The 23577-nt window shown below is 33.0% G+C and overlaps 1 protein-coding gene across 1 annotated transcript; it reads left to right on the forward strand.

The window, feature by feature from the left end:
- Positions 1 to 13794: 13794 nt before the first annotated feature.
- LOC110721225 (B3 domain-containing transcription factor FUS3-like) lies at positions 13795 to 20615 on the forward strand. The gene is made up of 6 exons (XM_021900373.1): positions 13795 to 14021; positions 18754 to 18904; positions 19159 to 19259; positions 19734 to 19780; positions 19856 to 19932; positions 20100 to 20615. Exons 1-6 carry the CDS (start codon positions 13795 to 13797, stop codon positions 20415 to 20417), a joined length of 921 nt encoding a protein of 306 aa, XP_021756065.1. The 3' UTR covers positions 20418 to 20615.
- Positions 20616 to 23577: the final 2962 nt, after the last annotated feature.

A 23577-nucleotide genomic window follows, 5' to 3' on the forward strand; every position in this document is an offset into this window, starting at 1 on the left:
TTCTAATTTCCTTCTCTTGTAAATAGTTCAGTTCAGCTCCAATCAATTCAGTTCAGTTCAGCTCAGTTCAGTAAATTAGAACATGCCCTAAGTAATGTGTTTTCTTTTGCAATATGTAAGCAATATTATCAAAAAGCTAACTTTTGTTTATATATTTATATCATATAATTTTCTTATCATATTAGGGTAACTTTAATATTAATGTATAATATTTGTTGTATAAGCGATTGGCTTAAAATGTTGTTTACATTTTTATTTAATTAAAAAAGGGAAGGTATTAAAAATAATATCTATTTTTTTATTTTTAAATTAGAGCATTACTTTTTACTACCAAAAAGTTTTTTTAAATATATATAATAAAGATTTGTTAAATATTTTGTTGATTTCAATTTCCATGTAAAAAATTCCCACTTTATTTATTTATTTTTATTATAATGATAGTTAATTTAAGAGCCTGCCATCTAGAGCTCACAAAAATTAGGGCATGATTGTACCGACATGCAATGGTAGTATACACATTTTATACGCAAGAACATAAAGACAAAGAACGACAAAAACTTGAAGCAATACGAAGTAACTAACAAAAAGCATAATACAATATAATAAAAACATAAATAATATTCTTGTTATTTGGGCATGACATAATAACTAATTACTCTATATATAGACATGCTCATTCATTCTCAGTGCATGCATCAAATTTTAGGTTTTCCTATTTATTACAAAAAAAATTTAAAGCGGTTTCTCAACCTAAGAAATCACTAGGGTTAATGACCAATTTAGTTATCTTGTGTTCAGTATCCTATCTTTATATCTTAATAGGAAATTAATTTTTGTAAAAAAAAAAAAAGAACTGAAATAATTTTATTTAACCGAAATTATTATTGCTAAATTTAAATTATTTTTATTAAACTGAAATTATTTTTGCTAAATCGAAATTAATTTTTATTGGAGTGAAATTAAATCAAACTTATTTTATTGAATTATTTAAGATGAAGTGAACATGGCCTAAACTCTAATAAATCATTAGGTAGGGTTAACGACCAATTTATAGCTAAATTGGAAATGAATTCATAAGAAAAATAATAATGATCTTGACATTGAAATCCATTTTTAGTATTTGTGTATGTTAGATTTGGTTATTGAGTTTGATACTTTTTATTTACATTTAATCAATTAAACCCTTGTCTAATATTTTTAGTATAACTTATCATTTATAGATCTCCAAAATGTGTATAAACTTAAATGAGATTTTTGTTTGAATTGGAGAGAAATAATTTAAGGGCATGTTCTCTTTAGATTATTTTACGTTCAGTTCAGTTCATCTCCAATAAGTTCAGTTCAGCACAGTTCAGTTCAGCACAGTTCAGTTCTTAATTTCCTTCTCTCATAAAATATTCAGTTTATTTCAGTTCATCTTAGTTCAATAAATAAAAATAATATGAATATGTTATTCTAAAACTCACCACACATGTAACAAATTTATTTATTCATTTATTTTAAAATAATAATAATAAAAGAAAAATAGGAATTACACTCTATATGTAATAGCTTTGTTATAGAATTTACATTGATCAAATTAACTGTATATATATTATGTCTTCTCACCATTTCTTTTCTAAAGTTAGATTTGGGTTTTATTATGGGTATTAAGAAAAATGCATTGGGAATAGGTAACATGGGAATTTGTTTTGGGATAGGTAAATATTTTGGCAATTAGCTAGGATTATAACTTGGGATTCGGAAAGTATTTTGGTAAATTGGTATAATTGCTTTGGAATTATGTAAATATTTTGGTAAATTTATATTTATAGTTCCATTGAAAACAAGTAATACAAGGGTAAAAATGTAAATATATTACAGTATTAGAAGTACGTAAAACCGTAACCAAATAAAGAGAACATTGAATATGGAAACGTAACTACGAAGTAGCATATATTGTTGGGCTACCTAGTTCGGTGGTATTGATCCTTTTTTAAAAAAGGTAATGCTAGGGCTACATATAAGTATTAAATATATTATTGAATATTGTTTAATTAGGAATTCACGATGAAAACACATGTAAATTAGTGTAATTAGTGTTTATATTTTTATGATTTGTTAACTTTTTACGATTTTCTAGTGTGAATTTAATGCTTATATATAGCTCCAAGGGATATGTATAACATTTTCCTTACAAAAAATAAAAATAAAAAAATAAATTTCCACTCTTATCAAGTGCATGTTCTCAATGGATATCATACATTTTAATTTGCTAATACTTAACTTAAAGTGTTTAAGATTGTTAACCTTTAAATTATACTCTCTCTGTCTCCATTTGTGTCACGAAATAATTTTCCGTAGTTTCTCATTAGAGTATGGGGAGCGTGTTTATACAATCCTAACAAGAGATTACAGCTCATGAGATAGGCACGTTAGCTATACAATATACACAATAAATATAGGCCTCATACCCCCCTCAAGTTGGAGCATGCAAATCACAAATGCCCAACTTGCCACGTAAATACAATAATTGGTTTTTACTTAAAGCCTTGATGAATATATCCGCTAGTTGATCGGTTGTCTTCACATAAGATGGACTAATAACACCTTTCTGAATCGCATCGCGGACATAATGACAATCAACCTCAATGTGTTTAGTACGCTCATGGAAGACTGGATTCTGCGCAATATACAATGAAGATTGGCTATCACAAAACAAACTCATTGTACGAGGATACGAGAATCCCAAACTCAAGAGAAGAGACTTTAACCATTTCAACTCATTAGTAATTTTAGACATCGCACGGTACTCTGCCTCTGCAGAAGATTTAGCCACAGTGTCCTGCTTTTTAGTCTTCTAAGAAATAGAAGAACCACTAAGAAACACCAACCAACCAGAAAAAGATCGCCTCGTCAAAGGGCAACTAGCCCAATCTGAGTCACACCAACCTGTAATATGTAATCACAATCCAAACTCAAAAAAAATTCCCTGGTCTGGAAATCCTTTCAAGTAACGTACCGTACGAAGGGCGGCCTCCCAATGATCATGTCGCGGTTGTTGCATAAATTTAGATAAGATATGCACCGTATAAGCCAAATCAGGTCTAGTAAAAGACAAATAAATTAAACAACCCACAAGCCGCCAATACATTTCAGGATCAGAAAGAAGGGGGGACTTTGATTTAGCCGAGTATGATTCTGCTCAATAAAAGTACCTTCCGGATGTGCCCTTAGCAAACCAGACTCTGCAATAATATCAAGTGTATACTTCCATTGACATAAAAATATGCCTTTCGGACTCCGTGCAACCTCAATGCCAAGAAAGTACTTCAACACACCCAAATCTTTCATATGAAAACAGTCACTCAAATATGATTTGAATGTTGTAATTGTAGAAGAATCATTATCAGATATTATCAAGTCATCAACATACACCAGAACACTAAGTTGAACAGAGCCAGTTTGCAGAGTAAAGAGGAGTAATCATTGTACGATTACAAACATCCGTACCTTTTTTAGAGATGTGGCCAATTTAGAGAACCAACAACGAGGTGCTTGGTGAAGACCATACAACGACTTCCAAAGACGACACACCATACCAGGTTGAGTGCCATGAAACCCAGGGGAGGTTTCATATAAACTTCCTCATCAAGATCACCGTGAAGGAATTCATTGTGGACATCCATTTGATGTAGTTCCCAGTTCTTTGCAGCAGCAGTAGCAAGAAAAGTACGAACAGTTACCATTTTAGCAACAGGAGAAAAAGTCTCGTTATAATCACAACCCTCGACCTAATGATTACCAAATATAATAAGTCGAGCCTTGAATCTTTCAAGTGTACTGTCGGAATTAATCTTGACCTTGTAAACCCATCTACAACCAAGAGCTTTCTAACCCAGAGGTAATATTTCCATCACCCATGTTCCATTGTTTTCCAATGCATCAATTTATTTTTACATTGCCTCTCTCCAACCTAAATCCTGCATTGCTTCCTTGAAGTTTCGGGGCTCAACCGCCGTATCTATAGCTGTAATAAATACACGATCTCTCATAGGAAATTTATCACAATTCACAAAATTTGCTAAAGGATAACTAGTACCTGCAGGGAATATTTTAAGCATCCCACACTTGAGCCCCACTGTGATCATACACTTAAGCATGGTGGCGTCCAAAGGGAAAGAAGCTAGAGCAAAAGAGTCGCCAACAAGTTTTAGGAACTTGTAAACCGTTCACAGGGTGAAGGTTACATCTCTTCACGATCCATGAGATCGCTAACTCCATAGTGGCCTGGAACCATGACTGGATATTCGGGGATGAAGGTACAAATCCAACCTAAAAGAGATTGAACTTGCCCTAAAAATAGGCCTCTACTTTATTCTTCTCATATTCATATGTGCTTTCTTATTAACATAAAATCAATATATTAATCCTAAATCTTTGTAATCTATGTTGGTTGAATATTAATGCACAAACAAATATATTATTGGCGACCACTTGAATTATAATCAAATGAGCCTAAACAAGATTATTAATTATCTTATTAAGCGTGATTACAAGTACACACTCTGTAAGAGAGGGCATGATCAAGCAATAACAATAATATATCAAGCAATATGATAATAATATTGATAACAACAATCATCATCAAAACAATCTCAATCTCATCAAAGCACAATATTATTAGTGTAGGGAATATTTCAAGCATTACCCCAAACTTGAACCCCACTGTAATCATACACTTAAGCATGGTGGCGTCCAAAGGGAAGGAAGCTAGAGCAAAAGAGTCGCCAACAAGTTTTAGGAACTTGTAAACCGTTCACTGGGTGAAGGTTACACCCCTTAACGATTCAAGAGATCGTTAACTCCAATAGGTCTGGAACCAAGACTGGAAGTTCGGGGATGAAGGTACAAATCCAATCTAAAAGAGAAAGAACCTGCCCTAATAATAGGCCTCTACTTAATTCTTCTCGTATTCATGTGCGCAATCTGACTAACATGCAATCAATAGGTTTACCATAAACTTGTTTAATCTATGTTGGTTGAATATTAATGCTCAAACAAATCTATTATTGGCGATCACTTGAATTATAATCATATTAACCCTAAACAAGATTACTAATTATCTTATTAAGCGTGATTACAAGTACCAATTCCCTTTAAACATAAAATAAAAGGTGTGATCAAGCAATAACAATAAATATATAATATCAAGCAACATAACAATAATCATAAATTATAACAATTATAATCAAAATAATCATGTTAAAGCATAATAATAGCAAGATCCTAGACATTATATTAAACAATAAAGATCAAAACTTTAGCCCTATCATGATACTAACATGATATTAGGAAAGAAATAGGAAGCATCACAGAAATCATAATTGATATAAGGAACTTATTGTTGTCACCCAAAACATCATACTAAGAAAAACATCCTAACATGATACTAAGAATCAAAATAACAATCTAAGCATGATTTCTAAATCATAATATCAATTAAACAATTAAAGCATTTACTTGGATGCCTCGTACCTCTTTCTAATAACAAAATACACACGTTAGTAACTTCAAGGAAAATATAAAAATTAAAGAATTAAATTAAATAATTGAAAGAGAGATTTGGGACCAAACACTCAGAAATATCAAACCTTTCACGTCTAGGGCGAAGGTAACTTCGAACTTGGCTAGGTGTGTCTAGATCTTGTGAATGCGGAATTTTGTATTTGAGAAAAAGGCTAGTTTTAGAAAAGCGAGAGAGAGAGTATCAAGAAATTCTTGATGAGAGTTGGTTCCCAAAAACAGAGGTTTTAGGAGGCTATTTATAACGAAAATCAGCCGAATTATGATAAAAAAGAATCAGAGTTTTGAAAAGAATAAAACACGACGCTGTCGCCAGACACGCCTCCGTCGCCAAGCGATAGACGTGTCGCCACGGCGCTAGGCCTTTCGCCAGGCGACAGCCTGTAGTGTGGCGCTGCATACAATTTTTCAACGCGTTTTCATATTTTTGATAAAGTTTAAGCATACGAATGGTAAAACTGTAATTTCCTTAAAAACACTTCTTTTATTCTAAATAAAACTCTCAAAAGTCATTTATCAATGCTAATCACATTAGGATTCAAAAGAACCTTCTAGAAGATTCTAGAAGACTATAACCAATCCTAATTGCATTAGGAATGATAAATCATAATAGGCCTTCCTCTAGATCATTGGGCCGTATATAAAAATCAAATTGGACCAAGTTTAGTAATTTGGCCATAACTTCCTCATTATTCATCGGAATTGGGCTTATAATATATCATTGGAAAGCTCTTTTTGAGCCCGATTCAACTACACTATTATTGGACCCTTTCTATGGACGAAACTAAACTGGATTTTCTATTTTCATAAAATAGGTTTTCAAAAACAAAGAGAAAGAAAAGAATTAAAAACCAACCGCAACACTAGACTTTCCACCATTTCACTTCATTCGATTATGATTCGACGTGAAATGTATTCATCACCGGGTTTGGTTTTGGGGAGACACAAATGGGTGTTTACAATTAACAAGATCCTAGGTATGATACTAACAAGATTAATAACAAATCCTAGCATGTCACTAAACATTAAAAATCAAAGCTTTAGCCCTACCATGACACTATTATGATACTAGAAAGAATAGGAAGAAACCTAAACATGATACTAGAAAGCAATAAAAATATCCTAACATGATACTAGGAATTAAAATAATTTAAACATGCTTTCTATATCAAAAGAGTAATTAAATTACTTACTTTGATGCCTCGTATCTCTTTCTAATAACAAAATACACACATTAGTAACTTCAAGGAAAATATTAAATCAAACAATTAATTTAAATAATTGAAATAGAGATTTGGGACCAAACCCTCAGAAATTATCAATCTTTCACGTCTAGGGCGAAGGCGACTTCGAACTTGGCTAGGTGTGTCTATGACTCGTGAATGCAGTATTTTGTTTGTAAAGGCTAGCTAGAGAGCAAGAGGGAGAAAGAAAAGTTATTGCTTAAGGGAGAGAAAAAAGAGAATTGTGATGATTGAAAACGGGGAAATACGTCGCTATTTATAAAGAAAATAGTTAGAAAACAATAGAAAAGAATTAGAATTTGAATCGGAATAAAACTGGCTCTTGTCACCAGCGACAAATCCAGCGCAAATTGACAAGCATCACGCATGGCGACAAGGTCTGTTGTATGGTGCTAATTAAAATATAAAACGCACTTTTGTACGGAATCCTTTTTCTAATATAATTAAGCAATTAAACTCCTTGTTTATCAAATTTAAATCAGATTTATCATAATAAAACACTTGTTTTATTTCAAATCAAATTCATATTCTCTTAAGAAGATAATTATTAATCCTAACTTTTTTAGAACTTAAAATAACCTTCTAGACTATTCTAGAAGATTAGAATTAATCCTAATAATTTTAGGAATAATAACTAATGGGCCCTCCACTAGATCATTGGGCCATAAAACCATTTCAGAACCAACTTAGTATTTTGGCCATAACTTCCTCGTTATTCATCGGAATTGGGCTTATAATATATCATTTTATTGGACCCTTATCATGGACCTAGCTAAATTGGACTTGATATTTTCATAAATAGAGTAGATTTTTAATTTGAAAATAGAAGGAAAGTTTTTTTATTAAAAACGATCCCATCTCAGGACCTTTCACACTTTCACTTCGTTCGATAATCAAGTGATGTTAAAAGTATTCATCACCGGGTTTGGTTTTTGGGGAGACACATTTGGGTGTCTTTAGTACCTGAAGAGCTCGAAGAAGACGGTGAACTAGGAGGAATAGATGGTATCGACAGAGATATTGTATGTGCAACGTAATCACGATGCCACCCTGGAGGATGTCGTGGCCTGTGACCATGACCCATGTCAATAGTAGTAGAAGAAGAAGAACCCGAAGAAGCATGAGAGTTGTCGGCAGCAGGCACCACGGGCTGGTCGTGGCTGGTAAAAGAAGAAGAGGACACAACAATAGCAGTAGCACTTGGGGTAGAAATAACATCAAGAGTAGTGGCAAGGCTGCTCGATGCTCATGGTGAATTACGGGCAATAGAGGATTCACCGACTTCCAAAATATTTTCCAAGTCATCCAAAAAATCATGATCAACTACCACATTTATCTTGTGACACACCCTCAGTTCCCACATTAGCATTAATGGAGTCACTAGTAGGCACAAATGGGAATTCATTCTCAAAGAACTTGACATCACGTGAAACAAAGATTTCACCGGTTTCAAAGTCATATAACTTCCAACCCTTCTTGCCATGAGGATAACCCACAAACACACATTTCCTACTCCTAGGAGCAAATTTGTCACCCTTAGCTTTTTGTTTATGAGCCAAGCAAAGACACCCAAAAACACGCAATGCATTAAAATCAGGTTGTTTGCCAAAGAGCATTTCATATGGAGTTTTCTTATAAAATAAAAGAGAAGTAGTGAAATTAATAAGATAAACCACCCCAAGAACACACTCTCCCTACAAATCAATTGGCAAATTGCCTTAAACATCAATGCTCTGCCGACATTTGGTATATGTTGGTGTTTACGCTCTACCCGACCATTTTGTTAAGGGGTACCTACACAAGAGGTTTGAAAGAGAATGCCATATTCATCGAAAAAAGGAAGCATGGGTTTGAACTTCCATTATCACTCTGTACACACTTAACAGTAACATCAAATTGATTTTTAACTATAGCAAAAAAAGAACGGAAAGAAGAATAAAATTTAGTTTTATTATTCAGCAAATAAACCCAAACACCTCTTGAAAAATCATCCACTATAGTTAAGAAATAATGAGCACCACAAGTAGAAGTCGTGTTATATAGTCCCCACAAATCATAGTGTATCATTTCAAGAACACGACTATCACTATCAAGAAAACTGTCTCGGGTTTGTTTATCTAGAGAACAAATTCCACATGCTTTATGTAAACACTTAGTATTAGTACTACCTCGAATATCAAAAAGCAATTTGACAATTTTCTCCGACGGATGCCCTAAACAACGATGCCATACTCAAATGTAGTTCCCGTGTTTGCACATACTTTTGGGATACGGCAGAAATAATATAGTCCATCTATTCGTTCATCGCCTCTAATTAAGCTCCCCGAGGATTGATCCTGTATAGCACAAAGAGAATTAGTAAATCGGACAAAATAATTAGAGTCATCAATCAACTTAGACATCAAAATCAAATTGCAATTCAATTGCGGAACAAATAGAACATGTTGAAGAGTAATTCCATCTGCCAAAACAACATGACCCTCCTAAGTATCCATGGCCTTAGCACCATCGGGAAGAACAACAGGACAAGAAATGATTAAGTGAGCATCTTGTAGAAATTTCTCATTGCCGGTAACATGATGGGATGCACTGGTGTCAATAATCCACAACAATGATAAATAATCATCATCAATATAATCTGTAGGTGAATCGAACACACCACCCAAAATTGGAGTAGTGGCGGTAGGATGCAGCGGTAAGGTAGAGGTGCAGCAGCCGCAGGGTAGTGGCTGATAGCAGGTACCATAGGCTGCCCCTGGCTGTCCCTAGCAGCTGTGGCAGTAGGGGACACGGGCTGCTTGTAGTTGGCAGAGGTTGCCACGGGCTTCCTGTGGCTAGCATCTATAGTAGGGGTTGTCACAGAGGCAGTAAAGGTATAAACAAGCAGAGCAGTAGCAGTAAGTAGAGGAGCAGTGGGCAGAGCAGAGCCACAAGGCAGACCTTGCGATAGAGAACCAGGAGGCGAAGAAGAAGCGACAGGTGGAGATTAGAAGCGGCAGCCGAGCGTCCTTAGTTACCATATTTGTTCAGCCACCATTCGGGTAGGCCATGAACAAAAAAACAACCATCGTAATCATAACCCGTACGATTACAATGAGTGCAATAGAGATTCGACTTGCGATTGGGAGTAAAAGAAGAAGACATAATATTAGTTTCATTCACCATTATCGATCAATTAGAGTCCAGAAATTCGAACCAAAATTTTGAAGCAATAGATCAGAAAGTAGGGTCCAAAGAACACCAACACGAGGCAACCACAGAATGAATTCGAACCAGAAATTAGGACTAGAAATTCAAAGTAGAAATTCGAACTAGAAATTAAAAAAAATTTCAAAAATTGAGTTTAGGGATTTAGAATGTAAATTTAGAAATTTAGGGATGTAGAATTTGATTAGCTCCGATACCATGTCACGAAATAATTTTCCGTAGTTTTTTATTAGAGTATGGGAAGCGTGTTTATACAATCCTAACAAAAGATTAGGGCTCATGAGATAGGCCCGTTAGCTATACAATATACACAATAAATATAGGCCCTAATAATTTGATTGTCACTTTTTATAGAAAATCACGAGAATTAAGGAAGTACACGGAAACTAAAACTCAATCATTTACAATAGGAAAAATTGGCTGCAACAACACCAACTATGACGAAGGTGCGTGTAGCAGCACAGCCTTTTAAGGGTGCACTCAACATCATAAACTATACACTTAGGTACACATAATAACATAAATGACATTAGCATAACTTAGACTTCTTTAGAAAGTGGAATCTTAATGATTTTTAATGCTTTTATATTTATATATATTTTTGTTTAATTTCATTCTACTTAATTTTCCATCTCACATAACTAAGTAGTCTTCTCTTTCATCAATTGTATGTTTTACTTAAAACACTATTCAATTTCCTCCATTAAAGTGAATTATTTAAAAAGTTTTCGCCATTATTTTCTATCGTTTGTTTCTTCAATTACATTTTTTTTTACATCTCATGTGATTGTCTTAGTTTCCTCTTCCATTATAACTAATTTTTTTCCTTTAAATTATTCTCTCTCAACCTCTACAATTAAAGTTTTGTACATCAAAAACTAGAAAATCAATTTGACATATCCTAGTCCAATTCTAAAATTGTTGTTTTAATTAAGTATTTTGAATTATTTTGTGTGGCTTGGTATTAGAAAGATACATATGTATCCTATAATCTGGTAGAATAAAGGTTTAAGAATGATATTATTTAATTATTTATCAATTTAGTATATAACTAAGTGGAGAAGGAAAGGAAACTAAGTCAATCATGTGAGATCGACATTAGAAAAATGTAATTGAGGAAGCGAACGAAGGAAAATAATTAATAGCACAACTTTTTTAAAGTAATTCGCTTAATTGGTGGAGAATAAGAGATGCTAAAATGGAAAATAAATAGAAGGCATGCATGATGGAAAATCATGTAAAGTTAAATTTTTTTAAACAATTATAAAATAATGAAGATTTCACTTTTTTCCATGGAACCTAAGTTCATTAGTGTCCTAATATGTGCACTCAACTACATAGTTTGTGCAGTGAATCGCACCTTTAAAAGGTTATGTTGCTACACGCATCTTTATCATAGTTGATGTTGTTGTGGCCAATTTTTCCTTTTATATATATATATATATATATATATATATATATATATATATATATATATATATATATATATATATATATATATATATATATATACACACACACACACACACAAAAGCTAACGAATGCCCCGGGGCGTTGGATAAGCTAGCTAAAAATAGAAGAATTAAATTAAAATTAACATTAATTACACCGAAATTAATACCACTTTAGGTAATATTTTAAATGCTTATCCAACGCCCAGGGGCGTTCGTTAGCAAGATCCTTATATATATATATATATCCAATGGAATTACACTACACATATTGATGACTAAGGGGCTGTTCTCATTGACTGAACTCAGCTGAATTGAACTAAACTGAACTGAACTGAATTTAGCTGAACTGAACGGAACTGAAATGAATATTTTATAAGAGAAGGAAATTAGGAGCTGAACTGAACTGAACTGAACTAAACTGAGCTAAAGTGAACTAAACTGAATTTCAACTTAAGAGAACAGACCCTAAGCTAAAATTTTTTGATAAAGAGAGAAATTTATAGTTACAAATTCCAAAGGGGGGCCATTAATTAAAGAGAAATTAAGATGGTAAAATAGGAAGCCCGCATAATAAGGACAATAAATTATGAGGTTAAAAATATAATTTAATGTGTATTATTTAATCTAAAAATGTGAAATGTGATAAACATTTAGGGACACCCAAAATGACAAAAGTGACAATCAAATGGGGACGGAGGAAGTATTTGTAAGTCATAAAATGTAAGTTGTTACATGTAATCCAAATAAATTTAAAACAAAACTCATTGAACTTAGCAAGTAATGCTAGCTAGAGCGTGGATTCCTTCACCGATTATTCGTGCTTGGGATGAATATTGAAGATTACTTTGCTTCTCTCCTAATATTTTCAAACATTTAACCCGAAACAACTGAACTATAACTAAACTTTAAGGATACAATTCAATAGGGTCTTTATTCTTACAATCCAAAAAAATCCCCTTTAATCTCAATATAATTATGTTCACATTGGAATTGAAGTAACTTGCTTCAATTTTCTTCTCACTAATTTTTATAATTAATGTAAAATCCGTTAAATCCAAGTTTGTTACACAAAATCCAAAATATTGTAATACAAACTCAACAAGTAATAATAATAATGATGAGTAGTCGTAACTCATACAAGAAATCTCACAATAGCAATGAAGTCCTAGTTAAGTCCACAACAAGAATAGCACATTACATACGTACATACACAAATAATGATACAATTGTGTCAAATACTGATTTGACCGACTAATTCGAAAAAAACAATTCAGATTTTAACTTGTATAAAGACAACAATTTAGCGTAATTTTAAGTTTTAAAGACCAAGTTTAATCTAATCAAACCTAACCCAGACACTCAAATTGACACGTTTGGATACTATGGAGTGAATAGTCTCATGTTAGACGAAGTATAAAATAGCACCGTTAGCAAATGACGTGGGTGACCTTAGTTACGCGCGACAAAACGTAGAATTCAGTTACAAATTTTCCTTGTCACCTTTCTTAGCTTCTTCTCATTCTATCCAAAAAATTTCAAAACCCTTCTCTTCTACCTCCTCCCGCTTTCTCTCTCTCCCTCTTTTCATCAAGTAATACCTCCCCCCTCCTTCACCCGCTAATTCTGGATTCTTCATTATTTTTATTTATTACATTTAATTAAATCAAAATCAATAACAAAAATAAAAATAAAAAGGGAAATTAATAATAAGAATAAATAAAAAATAATAAGCGCCATTGAATTCAGTTGGGGGGGGGGGGGGTTTGAGTTAAAACAGAAGAATTGCAACACCTGTTAGCTTCTCCCTTGTTTCACCATTCGTCTCTTTTTCTTTGGTCATCTCTACACTCTCCCACCCACCGCCCCTTTCCCTTTTTAAACCATGGTTAAATTTTTAACCTTACTTTAGTTGCTTACTCCACAATACTCAGCTCAGTCATTTAACAAAAGTAGAAACTATTTTTACTTGGAAATATCACTACCCTCTTATGATCAACTGCCTTTTTACAAATGTCACCCTTAACCTATACTCAGAAACTCCCCTTTTTTTTTCTTTTCATTTTTGTTTTTGGGTTTTTTGTTTTAATTATTAATGTTGGGATTATTTTTGAGTTTTGGAACATTGCTATTTATAGCAGTAAATCATATTTGTAACAATAAAATGAATAAATAAAAAGGAGATGAGCTCTCCACATTTTTCAGTGGAGTCAGTGTGAGATAGGCATTCAGAGTGCACCTTCTTTCTCTCTCTTATTCTCTCTAGAATCTCTCAAAACAATAAACCCTAAAATAAAATAAAAATAAAAACAATTTGTTGATCGAAAATGATGATGATGATGGGGGAGAGAGAGAGTGGTCGGAGTTGCCAGAATAACGAGGCGCTCGGGTTCGGGACTGGAACTGGAACTGATAGCGCGACTAATGGAGTTGGAGGACGTACTGGGATCGTGGTTTTCAACAACTCCAACGAGGCGAATCTGTCGACGAAGATGCCGGTTTTAGGGGGATGTTTTGGGGAGAATAAAATTCAGAGGAAGAAAAGAATGGCAAGGCAAAGAAGATCCTCAGTTAGTCTCTTGCCTTTTGCTTCTTCTTCTTCAACCTCTACCACTCCTCACGTGCCAACTTCTCTCTCACTTCCCGCACGTGTAAGATTACTCTTCTTTCTTCCTATATTTTTTTAAAATTTTATTTATTTATTTATATATACATGTGAGTGAGTTGACCCAGATGATTTGGACCGAGTTAAGGTGTGTATTTTTCGTTACCTGGCCTTCTTTTGGGATTGGCTACGGATCCCTGCACCACCGTACACTAGCCGTTGAATTTTTTTTTTTTTTTTTTATTTTCATTTTTTGAAAATGGTTGAAATTAAATTTATCTTATTTTCCTTTCCGTTTTTAGTACTTTTAGATTTGGCTCATCAATTTCATACTTTAAAATTGTATGTTGGGGAACATAAAATTTAAATAATTAAAATACAATAAATACCAAATTATAATTAGTTGTCTTAAAGTTAATAAAATAATTTTTTTTTTTAATAAAATAAAATAATAATCAGCAATTAATTTTGCCAAATCAGTCAATGAGATCTGATTTATTTGTTGATCCACCAATTTATATCATCTGCAAGTATATAACTTTTTCTCCTTGATTTAATTGGTAGAGAAAAATTTTGCTGACTTGATTTAGTTTTTTTTTTTTTATTTTATTTTTTTTTAAAAAAAGCATCTGTTTTTTATTTATTTTTTCAAGGTAAAGTAGAAAATCATCTTATTTTGACAAAGATCTCATGATATTAAATTGTTACATTCTACCAAAAGATTTTTTTCAGATCAGTCAATCTAATCTGAGTTTGTGTTATTTTCCTTCAAATCCGTGTCTTAATATATTTTTTTAATAGTCAGATTATTCTTTTCAAAAATAAAAATAAACCATTCAATTTCCTCTCTTCCAATCTCCTCCTCTTCTTCTCAAGAATCGTTCTTTCTATTTTTTTTTTTCATTTTTTTTTTAATCAAACAATTACTTTTTCCTTTGGTTCGAATTTCAATTCAAAATACATTTATCAAACTCAAAAACCATAAATTTCCCCTTGCAATTTTTTTTTTCATCCTTCATGTTTCTGTTACATAAACAAACAAGATCATAACTTTAAATTAACGAAACTCGTGGCTTGCACACTTGCACGACTAGAAAATAGGTTTTTATAAAAATGTAATTTTGGATGTATGAAACAAATTCAAATGTTTTCATTTCTAGTTAAAATTAATAAGATATCACAATTTACTTAATTGTTTCTCATTCTATTAAGATATCAAACATATATAGTAATTAATAAAAGGAACGTTAATCATTACTCTAATTGTTTCCATTCCATACCATACCATTTGCAGTGTTAATACAAAACACCCCCTTAATAAAATTGATTTTTAACAATGTTCTACGGATTTAAGAAGAATAACCAACATACTTCCCTCTTTTAGTTGTTTAAGAATAATTGACGCACTTTCTCATTTTGATATGAATATGACTTATCACTATTGTTTTTTCTCACCTCACTTGGCCCATCACTTACTTTTGTATATTACATGTTCAATTTTCTAATAATATGAAATGAAGCTACTAACTTTGTCTTGAAACAACTCATTTCATTTAATTACAACAAATAATTAAATTATGTGTTAGAGCGTGTGATAAATTATTTCAAAGTAAAGAGAGTAAATAAAATTTTTAAGTAGTTACCCGATTTTGATAAGATATATAAAGAATACATACTACCTCCGATTTTTTTAGTTGCAACTTTGGAATATTTTATATCTCTCAAATAATACCCCAAATTTGCAACTAAAAAAAACGGAGGTAGTATAAGAAAAGTGAAACAATTTGGGTCAAAATGAATAAATAATACTCGTCTGTATTTTTTAGCTAGAGCAATTTTCATTTCACACTTGACAATGTATAAATTATTTCAACATATTATACTCCCTTCGTTCCTTATTGATGGCTCTATATGGCCAATTATACGTCTAAAAATGGAGTAGTTACATTTGTTTTCTTTTTTTCAAGTATCATTAATATTATTATTATTATTTTTTTTTTTTTACCAAAATTCTCTATAATTTGCAATAACATTTGTGCAAATTTTACTTTTTCATGTGAATTTTACTTTTCCAATACTTTCTCTCTCTACTTATTTGCATTTCCAATGTAAATTTATATTTCCAATATACTTTTTCATCTTTTTTATATTTATTAATTCTTGTGAAAATTGCCCATAAGAGACTATCATTAAGGGACAGAGGGATTATCTTCTTTTTACCAATAAGTAAACTTATCAAAGTTTGACTGCATTAATGTATAAATTAAGAAAAATTTAGAGAGATCCCAAAAGACTACTCAAAGATAGTTAAAGTAGCACCAATAGAGTACATTAATTTTGATTTTAAAAAATAAAAAATAAAATTAAAGCAATAGTTCAAAGAAATTCATGAAAATGAAAGAGAATCCTTTAATCAATAAAGAATTTGATTTTTTTTGGTGAAAGTTACACTATTACCCTTATTAAAACCCATTATTCACTTGATTACATTTCTAACAATCTCTTAACCTCATATAGTCATATTAAGTTATGTGGGAGCAAAAGTGTTTGTTAAATTTATTAAAAAAAGAAAAAGGTATGTAGTATATACTTACAATTATTCAAGGGTTTTGCCCAAAATGACGTAAAATGAAAGCTAGGTGGCTAAATATAAAAAAGAAAGAAAAAAAGAAAATGGTTCGTCCATCTATCCCCCATGTAAAAGTAGCACGAGTCCAAGTATAGGTGGCCCCAAACGGTGAAACCTGTTTGGTAGTGCTTAATTGGCATTGCTCATACTTCAGCATTCAACTCTTCTCCAACTCTCTTCTGCCCTTATTCGCTTACTTCATTTTACTTAACATTTCATCTACTATTTTTTTTTATTAATTAATTATTTAATTAATTCAAACAGAATCTTTTTAAATATAAGTGAATTTGTATGACTTGATAGTAAAGTAAGGTGTACGTTTTTAATTTGGTACTGTTGTTATGTGTATAGTAGTTGATGTGTACGTGTTTCCGTACATCTAGCTTACTAGTATGAAGTTAGGATACGTTAAAATTTACCATTAAAAATTGTCGATTACATGAAATAATCTTATATAGAGTTTTAATGGATTTGAATAAGGTTAAAATAAACTATTTTTGTTGTGTACGTACTTCCTCGTCTTGCCTCATTTTGGCTTTGGTACGTCACAATTTTGTCGTCGGATATCTAATTAAAGGTAACCAAATATGGATAATACCAAACTATACTTGAATTAGAGGATTGGGACCACAAGTGAATCTTATATCGTTAAATGTACTCTCATTAGATGATTTGCTTGATGGTTGATTTGAGAACATGACTTGTTTGAGTTCCATAACTAGGTTTTTAGTGTCTCGTCACAATAAAAGACATATACACTAAACACGCACCTGTGGTTGGGAAAGGAGAAACGTTGCGAGCATAAGCAATCAAATTACGTAACATGTGTGGTTGGCGTTATATGCCCTAATCATATTAATCAATTAGTCAATTCTAAAAAGTATCATATGGAGCTCCTAGAACTAGGGCAAGATTGTACTGACAAGCTAACAGGCACATTGAATACAAATTAAATAGAAAAAATCTAGGGAAAAAGAACGACAAAAAATAAAAATACAATAACGACCCATAATAATATGACAAGGTATGATACCAAACATAAGCAATCAAATTACGTAATAGTAATAAACTAACAACACGTGTGCTTGTCGCTATATGTGCTAATCATAATAACGAATCAATAAGCAAACCAATCAAATAGTCAATTCTAGAGTGTGCCATTTGGAGAACTAGGGCAAGATTGTACCGACAGGCTAACAAGCACATTATGGAAAAAATTACAGTGACAGAGAACGACAAAATACACAAATACAATAATGATAAACATGATTCCTGTTAGTATGCATGATTCCTATTAGTAAGGCAAGGTATGATACCAAACATAAGCAATCAAATTATGTAATTGTAATAACACGTGCTTGTGGTTGGTGTTATATATCCTAATCATAACTAGTCTATAAGCAAATCAATTAGATAGTTATCGATTCTAGTGTGTGCCATCTGGAGTTCTCAAAACTAGGGCAAGATTGTACCGATAAGCTAACATAAACATTAATTATGAATAGAAAATATGCAGGGATAGAAACGAAAAAAAAAAAAACAAATACATTAACGACAAACAGGCTTCTTCCTCGTGTCTTACAATTTGCGTTTAAACTAACTAGCCTTTACTTTATTATAAAAAATCCCTTATAGCAGTTACGTAATTACCCTAACAAATTGTTAGAGTTATTGACGGGTTTCTTCATGCGTTTTTGTAGTAGTGGAAAATAGCTTTCAAATGATCAATGATCCCTCTATATATCTCAAAAGGGATTGAAATTTTGTAAAAAAAGAAAGTGATATTCTTGAATGGGAGTGCATTCAAAACCAAAAATGGTTGTGGTGGTAATTAAGTCTATGAATCATGTATCACATCAAGATAATAAAGGTGGTTGTTAGATGGATAATTAAGGTGCACAATTAATTAGGGAGTAATTGATAATAAAAGTCTTAAACATGGCAATACTCCTTAATGAACTCATTAGAGGTAGATAATGTAGTGGGAGTTGAACCCTCTTCAACCTTAATCCTCAATCTCAACTTGATGATACTTCGTACTCTTTGAATAAGTGATTCATGTGCTATTAGATGCTTGCTATGTGCAAATGTTCACCCCCTTCAAAAGTTTCAGGTTGTTGATCCAAGGAGGTTGAGGTTTTTATTCCAGAAGCAGCTTCAGAATAGTGATGTAAGCACTCTGCGGAGGATGGTGTTACCAAAGGTTTGTGCCATCAGATTTATATTATGCACTTGGAATTTTGTTAGTGCTTAACTCGAAACATGCTCATTCTTTGGTCCTTATTTTATTGAGTTAGCATACAACAATTTAATGTGTTGAGTTATATTTTATTCACGATAGATTATAGGTAGTGATCATGATACTGAATACTGATACTATATATATACATTGACACTATGTAGTGATCATGAAATATGAAAATGATTGATCTCACTGATTTGTTTTAATTAAATCAGAAAGCAGCTGAGTCTCACCTCCCGCATCTAGAAACTAAGGAGGGAATTTTTATCAGCATGGATGATATGGATGGGATGCATGTGTGGAACTTCAAATACAGGTACGTTCCATCTTCATAACATTTCCATTATGGTAACTGGCCCCCAGGGGCAAGTTTTTACTTACCAAAAACTCACTAGCTTATAAATAAAATTTCCAAGATGTTGCATCTAAAAACTTTACAGAAGAAGATTTTCTTTAATAAATAATCGATATAGAACTTTATGCAACATAATTAAATTGTAAGAGTTCCACGGTACCTCATAATTAAATTACCCGGAATACTATATAAAGTATTTTGTAAATCATCAGACCTGCTGGCTGTGTATTGAGACTGATCTGAAGATCTGAACGACCTTATACTACCTCGATTCAGAGTAGTTGTCACATTTACTCAAATAGCACTGCTATCTAAACAGCAGCTAAATATGACCATTCTGCTGTTTTTTATTTATTTATTTATTTTTTTCTCTTCATCATCACGATTTGTATATACTTGTATATTTATTTTTTCCTTGGGAGCTTTCATATTCAGGTTCTGGCCTAACAACAACAGCCGGATGTATGTACTAGAAAACACTGGTAAGAAAATCGTTTATTTCCTGATTCTTTCTCAATCCATCGGGTGTTTACTGATTCTGTACTGTTTTGTACTAGGGGACTTTGTGACTGCTCATCGCTTGCAGGTTGGGGACTTCATCATGGTCTACCAAGACATTATTAACCTTAACTATGTAAGTACTTGTTTAAACTCCTCTTATTTCTTCGCATTTATGTATATATATATATATATATATATATATATATATATATATATATATATATATATATATATATATATATATATTATCTCATTGTTAGTTACTGCAACCTAACTCTTAGAAATTTCAAATATATGTAGGTGATTCAGGCCAAGAATTCTTCACCGCAGGAGATATACAACGAGTATACAACTAATACAGTAACTGATTACTTTCAAGTGAATAATTTCGAGATTAACAGGTACAATCAATTGAGCTGGAATAACGACCCAGCAGTAAACATGGAGGATAACAATAATGCTTGCATGTCATTTGTTTATGACACCACCAGCATTGCAAATGACTCCCCTTTCGATTTTCTTGGTGGGTCGACTACTAGCTACTACTCAAGGATGGGAGGCCAGGGCTTTGACAACTTCGGATCTGTTGACAATTTAACCCTCGACGACTTCTATTGAAGTTTACGTCTAATTGTGGAATTTACTTCGACTAGCCGGAAACATAGACGGTGTTTGTCTTCTCTTTGTAATAGCAGGGTCAAACAGTGTCATTTTCTTTTTCTTTTTTTTGCTGGGTAAACTTACCTTCCTGCTGCTTTTTTTTTTGTTTGACAAAATGTAGCTATAAATAAAGGGATTGAAAAGGAAAAAGAAAAATGGGGGTTGGGGCCTGGGGGGTGGGGGGTGGGGGGTGGGGGGGGGGGGATTACAGTTTTCCTAAGCTAGTAATGTTGTATGTGTCATGGTCTCATGGATCAACAATTTGGTATATTTTGTTGTAAACTCTAATTCAACTATTTGCATCTTTTGAAACATGCTAATCTTATATCCGTACTAATTACATCTAAGTGGCTTGTACTAGTTTTGTTTTACAGGTTAAGGCTCGTTTCAATGTAGACCCATTTATTTTTGGGTTTTTGGCATGGCTGCCTACTAAAGACTAATCATGGAGATAAGATTATTATTTTTCGTATCACTTGGACTAGATTAAGGGGAACAAGTATGACTTTATCTTACTATTTTGACAGGTGCAAAGAAACATCTTATTGGGCTGAAATCACGTAGGTTGAGCTGGCCCATATAAGCATGTTATATGTGTGTGAGAACATAGGTGCGGTCCCGATCCTTAAAAATCCATGATTTTGGGTTTTAGGTCCGCTCTGGTTTTTTAGGTCTAGACTTGAAATTGGTAAAGATGCTATTTTTATTTAACAGTTTCATAAACAGGTCTAAATAGAAACACATTTATTGCACATTGGATTGGAATGTTGACTTGGTTTGACTTTTCTCTTTTCTCTCTCTTTCCATGGCGATTTGATTTGGCTGGTTTTTCTTCAGCTTAATTGGTTTCAATGGCCCGAAAGAAGAAATAATCCACCCCCATACCTCAGAATACTCAACCACAAACTATGGTTTGATCCAACTAAACAATGGATTGATGATATAGCTTCCTTGACAACTTTGAATAATGGATCGATCCAGTTGAATGCTTGTGGTTTTTCTGGATCTGCATCTGCAATTTCCGAAAGATTTTGATGATCTTTAAGAAATGGTCACTCCTCCACCTCACTTGGTTCATCCTTTAGATGGGATGATTACCAGAGTAGATCTGATAGCTCTTGAGCAACATCATCAAGCGATATGGCCTGATCACTTAAAGAATATCATTAAAATAACAACTAGAGTTACCGATCCATTGATTCTGCTAGAAATTATGTCATGGGTGATATAAGAACCTATGTTGCAATGGCTATGAGTGGTAATGCTCTCAATTTTGGATTTATCTCAAGAAATTCTAATCAATTAGTACCTAGGGTACCTCAGGGTACTGTTCCATTGGATTCCAGGCCCAATACTATTGCAATAGAGGAATCGATTAATTCTGAAGAAGTTCCTAACCAACCTGAACAGGGCTGCAACTCAGAAGTCCAATGCATGGACTAAGCCCGACAAACTCACTACAAAAGGATCTGTGCTGACATTTGTTGCCCCTATTCTCAAGGATGGCAAGACATACAGTAGCACAATTGCAAAGTGCTGAACTTTAGGAAGGTAACCTTAAATTGAAAAAATCACTTGTTTTCTATATTATTGGTTATTACCCTAAGATTGCTGCTGTGCATAGGTATATTTCCGGAAATTTGAGTATTATAGCTAAACCTGAAATATTCTTGCATGATGAAGGTTATTTCCTTATCAAATTGTAAAATTCCGATGACATGAATACCATTCTAAGTGCTGGACCTCATATGTTCTTTGGGAAGGCAACTATTATCAAACCTTGGTCTGAGAAATTTAATTTTCATGCTGAGGTGCTCAGTTGTTCCCCTATGGGTGAAACTGCCTAACCTGCCTCTCAATTACTATGGGGGTGGATACTCTGAGTAGAATTGGTAGTGTGATTGGTATACCTCTATGTGTTGATGATTGCACTTCTAAGCAATTAAGGGTTTCCTTTGCTAGATTACTGATATAAGTAGATATAACTAAACTTTGCCAAAGAGTATCTGGGTTGAGAGTCCAGATGGTAGTTATAGACACCCAAATGTGTCTCCCCAAAACCAAACCCAGTGATGAGTACCTTTCGCGTCGAATCATAATCGAATGAAGCGAAAGTGTGGAAAGTCTAGTGTTGCGGATATTTTTAATTTCTTTTCTCTTCTCTCTGTTTTTGAAAACTTATTTTAAGAAAATAGCCAATCCAGTTTGGTTGGTCCGTGATATGTGTCCAATAGTAGTGTATTTGGATAGGTCTTGACAAGAGCTTTCCAACGATATCTTATAAGCCCAATTCCGATGAATATTGAGGAAGTTATGACCAATTTACTAAACTGGGCCCGGTTTGAGCCTTATATGCGGCCCAATGATATAGAGGAGGGCCTAATATGATTTATCATTCCTAATGCAATTAGGAATGGTTTTAGTCTTCTAGAATCTTCTAGAAAGTTCTTTTCATTCTTAATTCGATTAGCATTGATAAATTGACTTTTGTCGACTTTTCAGAGTTTTAATTAAAATCAAAGAACATTTTTGAGGAAAAGATACGATTTTATCCTCCTGTACGGCAAAATTTATCTAATTTTCGAAAACGCGTCAAAAACAGGACTAGCGCCTGGCGCTGGCATTGGCGCCTAGCGCTAGTGTTAGCGCCTGGCGCCAATCAGCTGGCGTTGGCGCCAGCTCTGTTTCAATTGCGTCAATGCTCTGTTTTGTTAATTTTATCTTTTTGGCTGATTTTCTCTATAAATTACATATTAAAAACTCCGTTTTGATTCACCTTCAACCAGTTTTCAATTATAATCACCTACAACTAGTTTTCAATTATAATCACCTACAACCAGTTTTCATTCGCAATTCTCTCATTCTCTTTAATCATTCACCATCTCTCTCTCTTTCTGTCTCTAAACTTGCTTTTTACATACAAAATTCCGCATTCACAAGATCTAGAAACACCTAGCCATATTCAAAGTTGCCTTCGTCCTAGACGTGAAAGGTTTAATTTCTGAGGGTTTGGTCCCAAATCTCTATTTCAATTATTTAATTTAATTGTTTTGTTTATTATTTTCCTTGAAGTTACTAACGTGTGTATTTTATTATTAGAAAGAGGTACGAGGCATCA

This window comes from Chenopodium quinoa, unplaced genomic scaffold (assembly GCF_001683475.1).
Source record: "Chenopodium quinoa cultivar QQ74 unplaced genomic scaffold, ASM168347v1, whole genome shotgun sequence".
Classification (NCBI taxonomy): domain Eukaryota; kingdom Viridiplantae; phylum Streptophyta; class Magnoliopsida; order Caryophyllales; family Amaranthaceae; genus Chenopodium; species Chenopodium quinoa.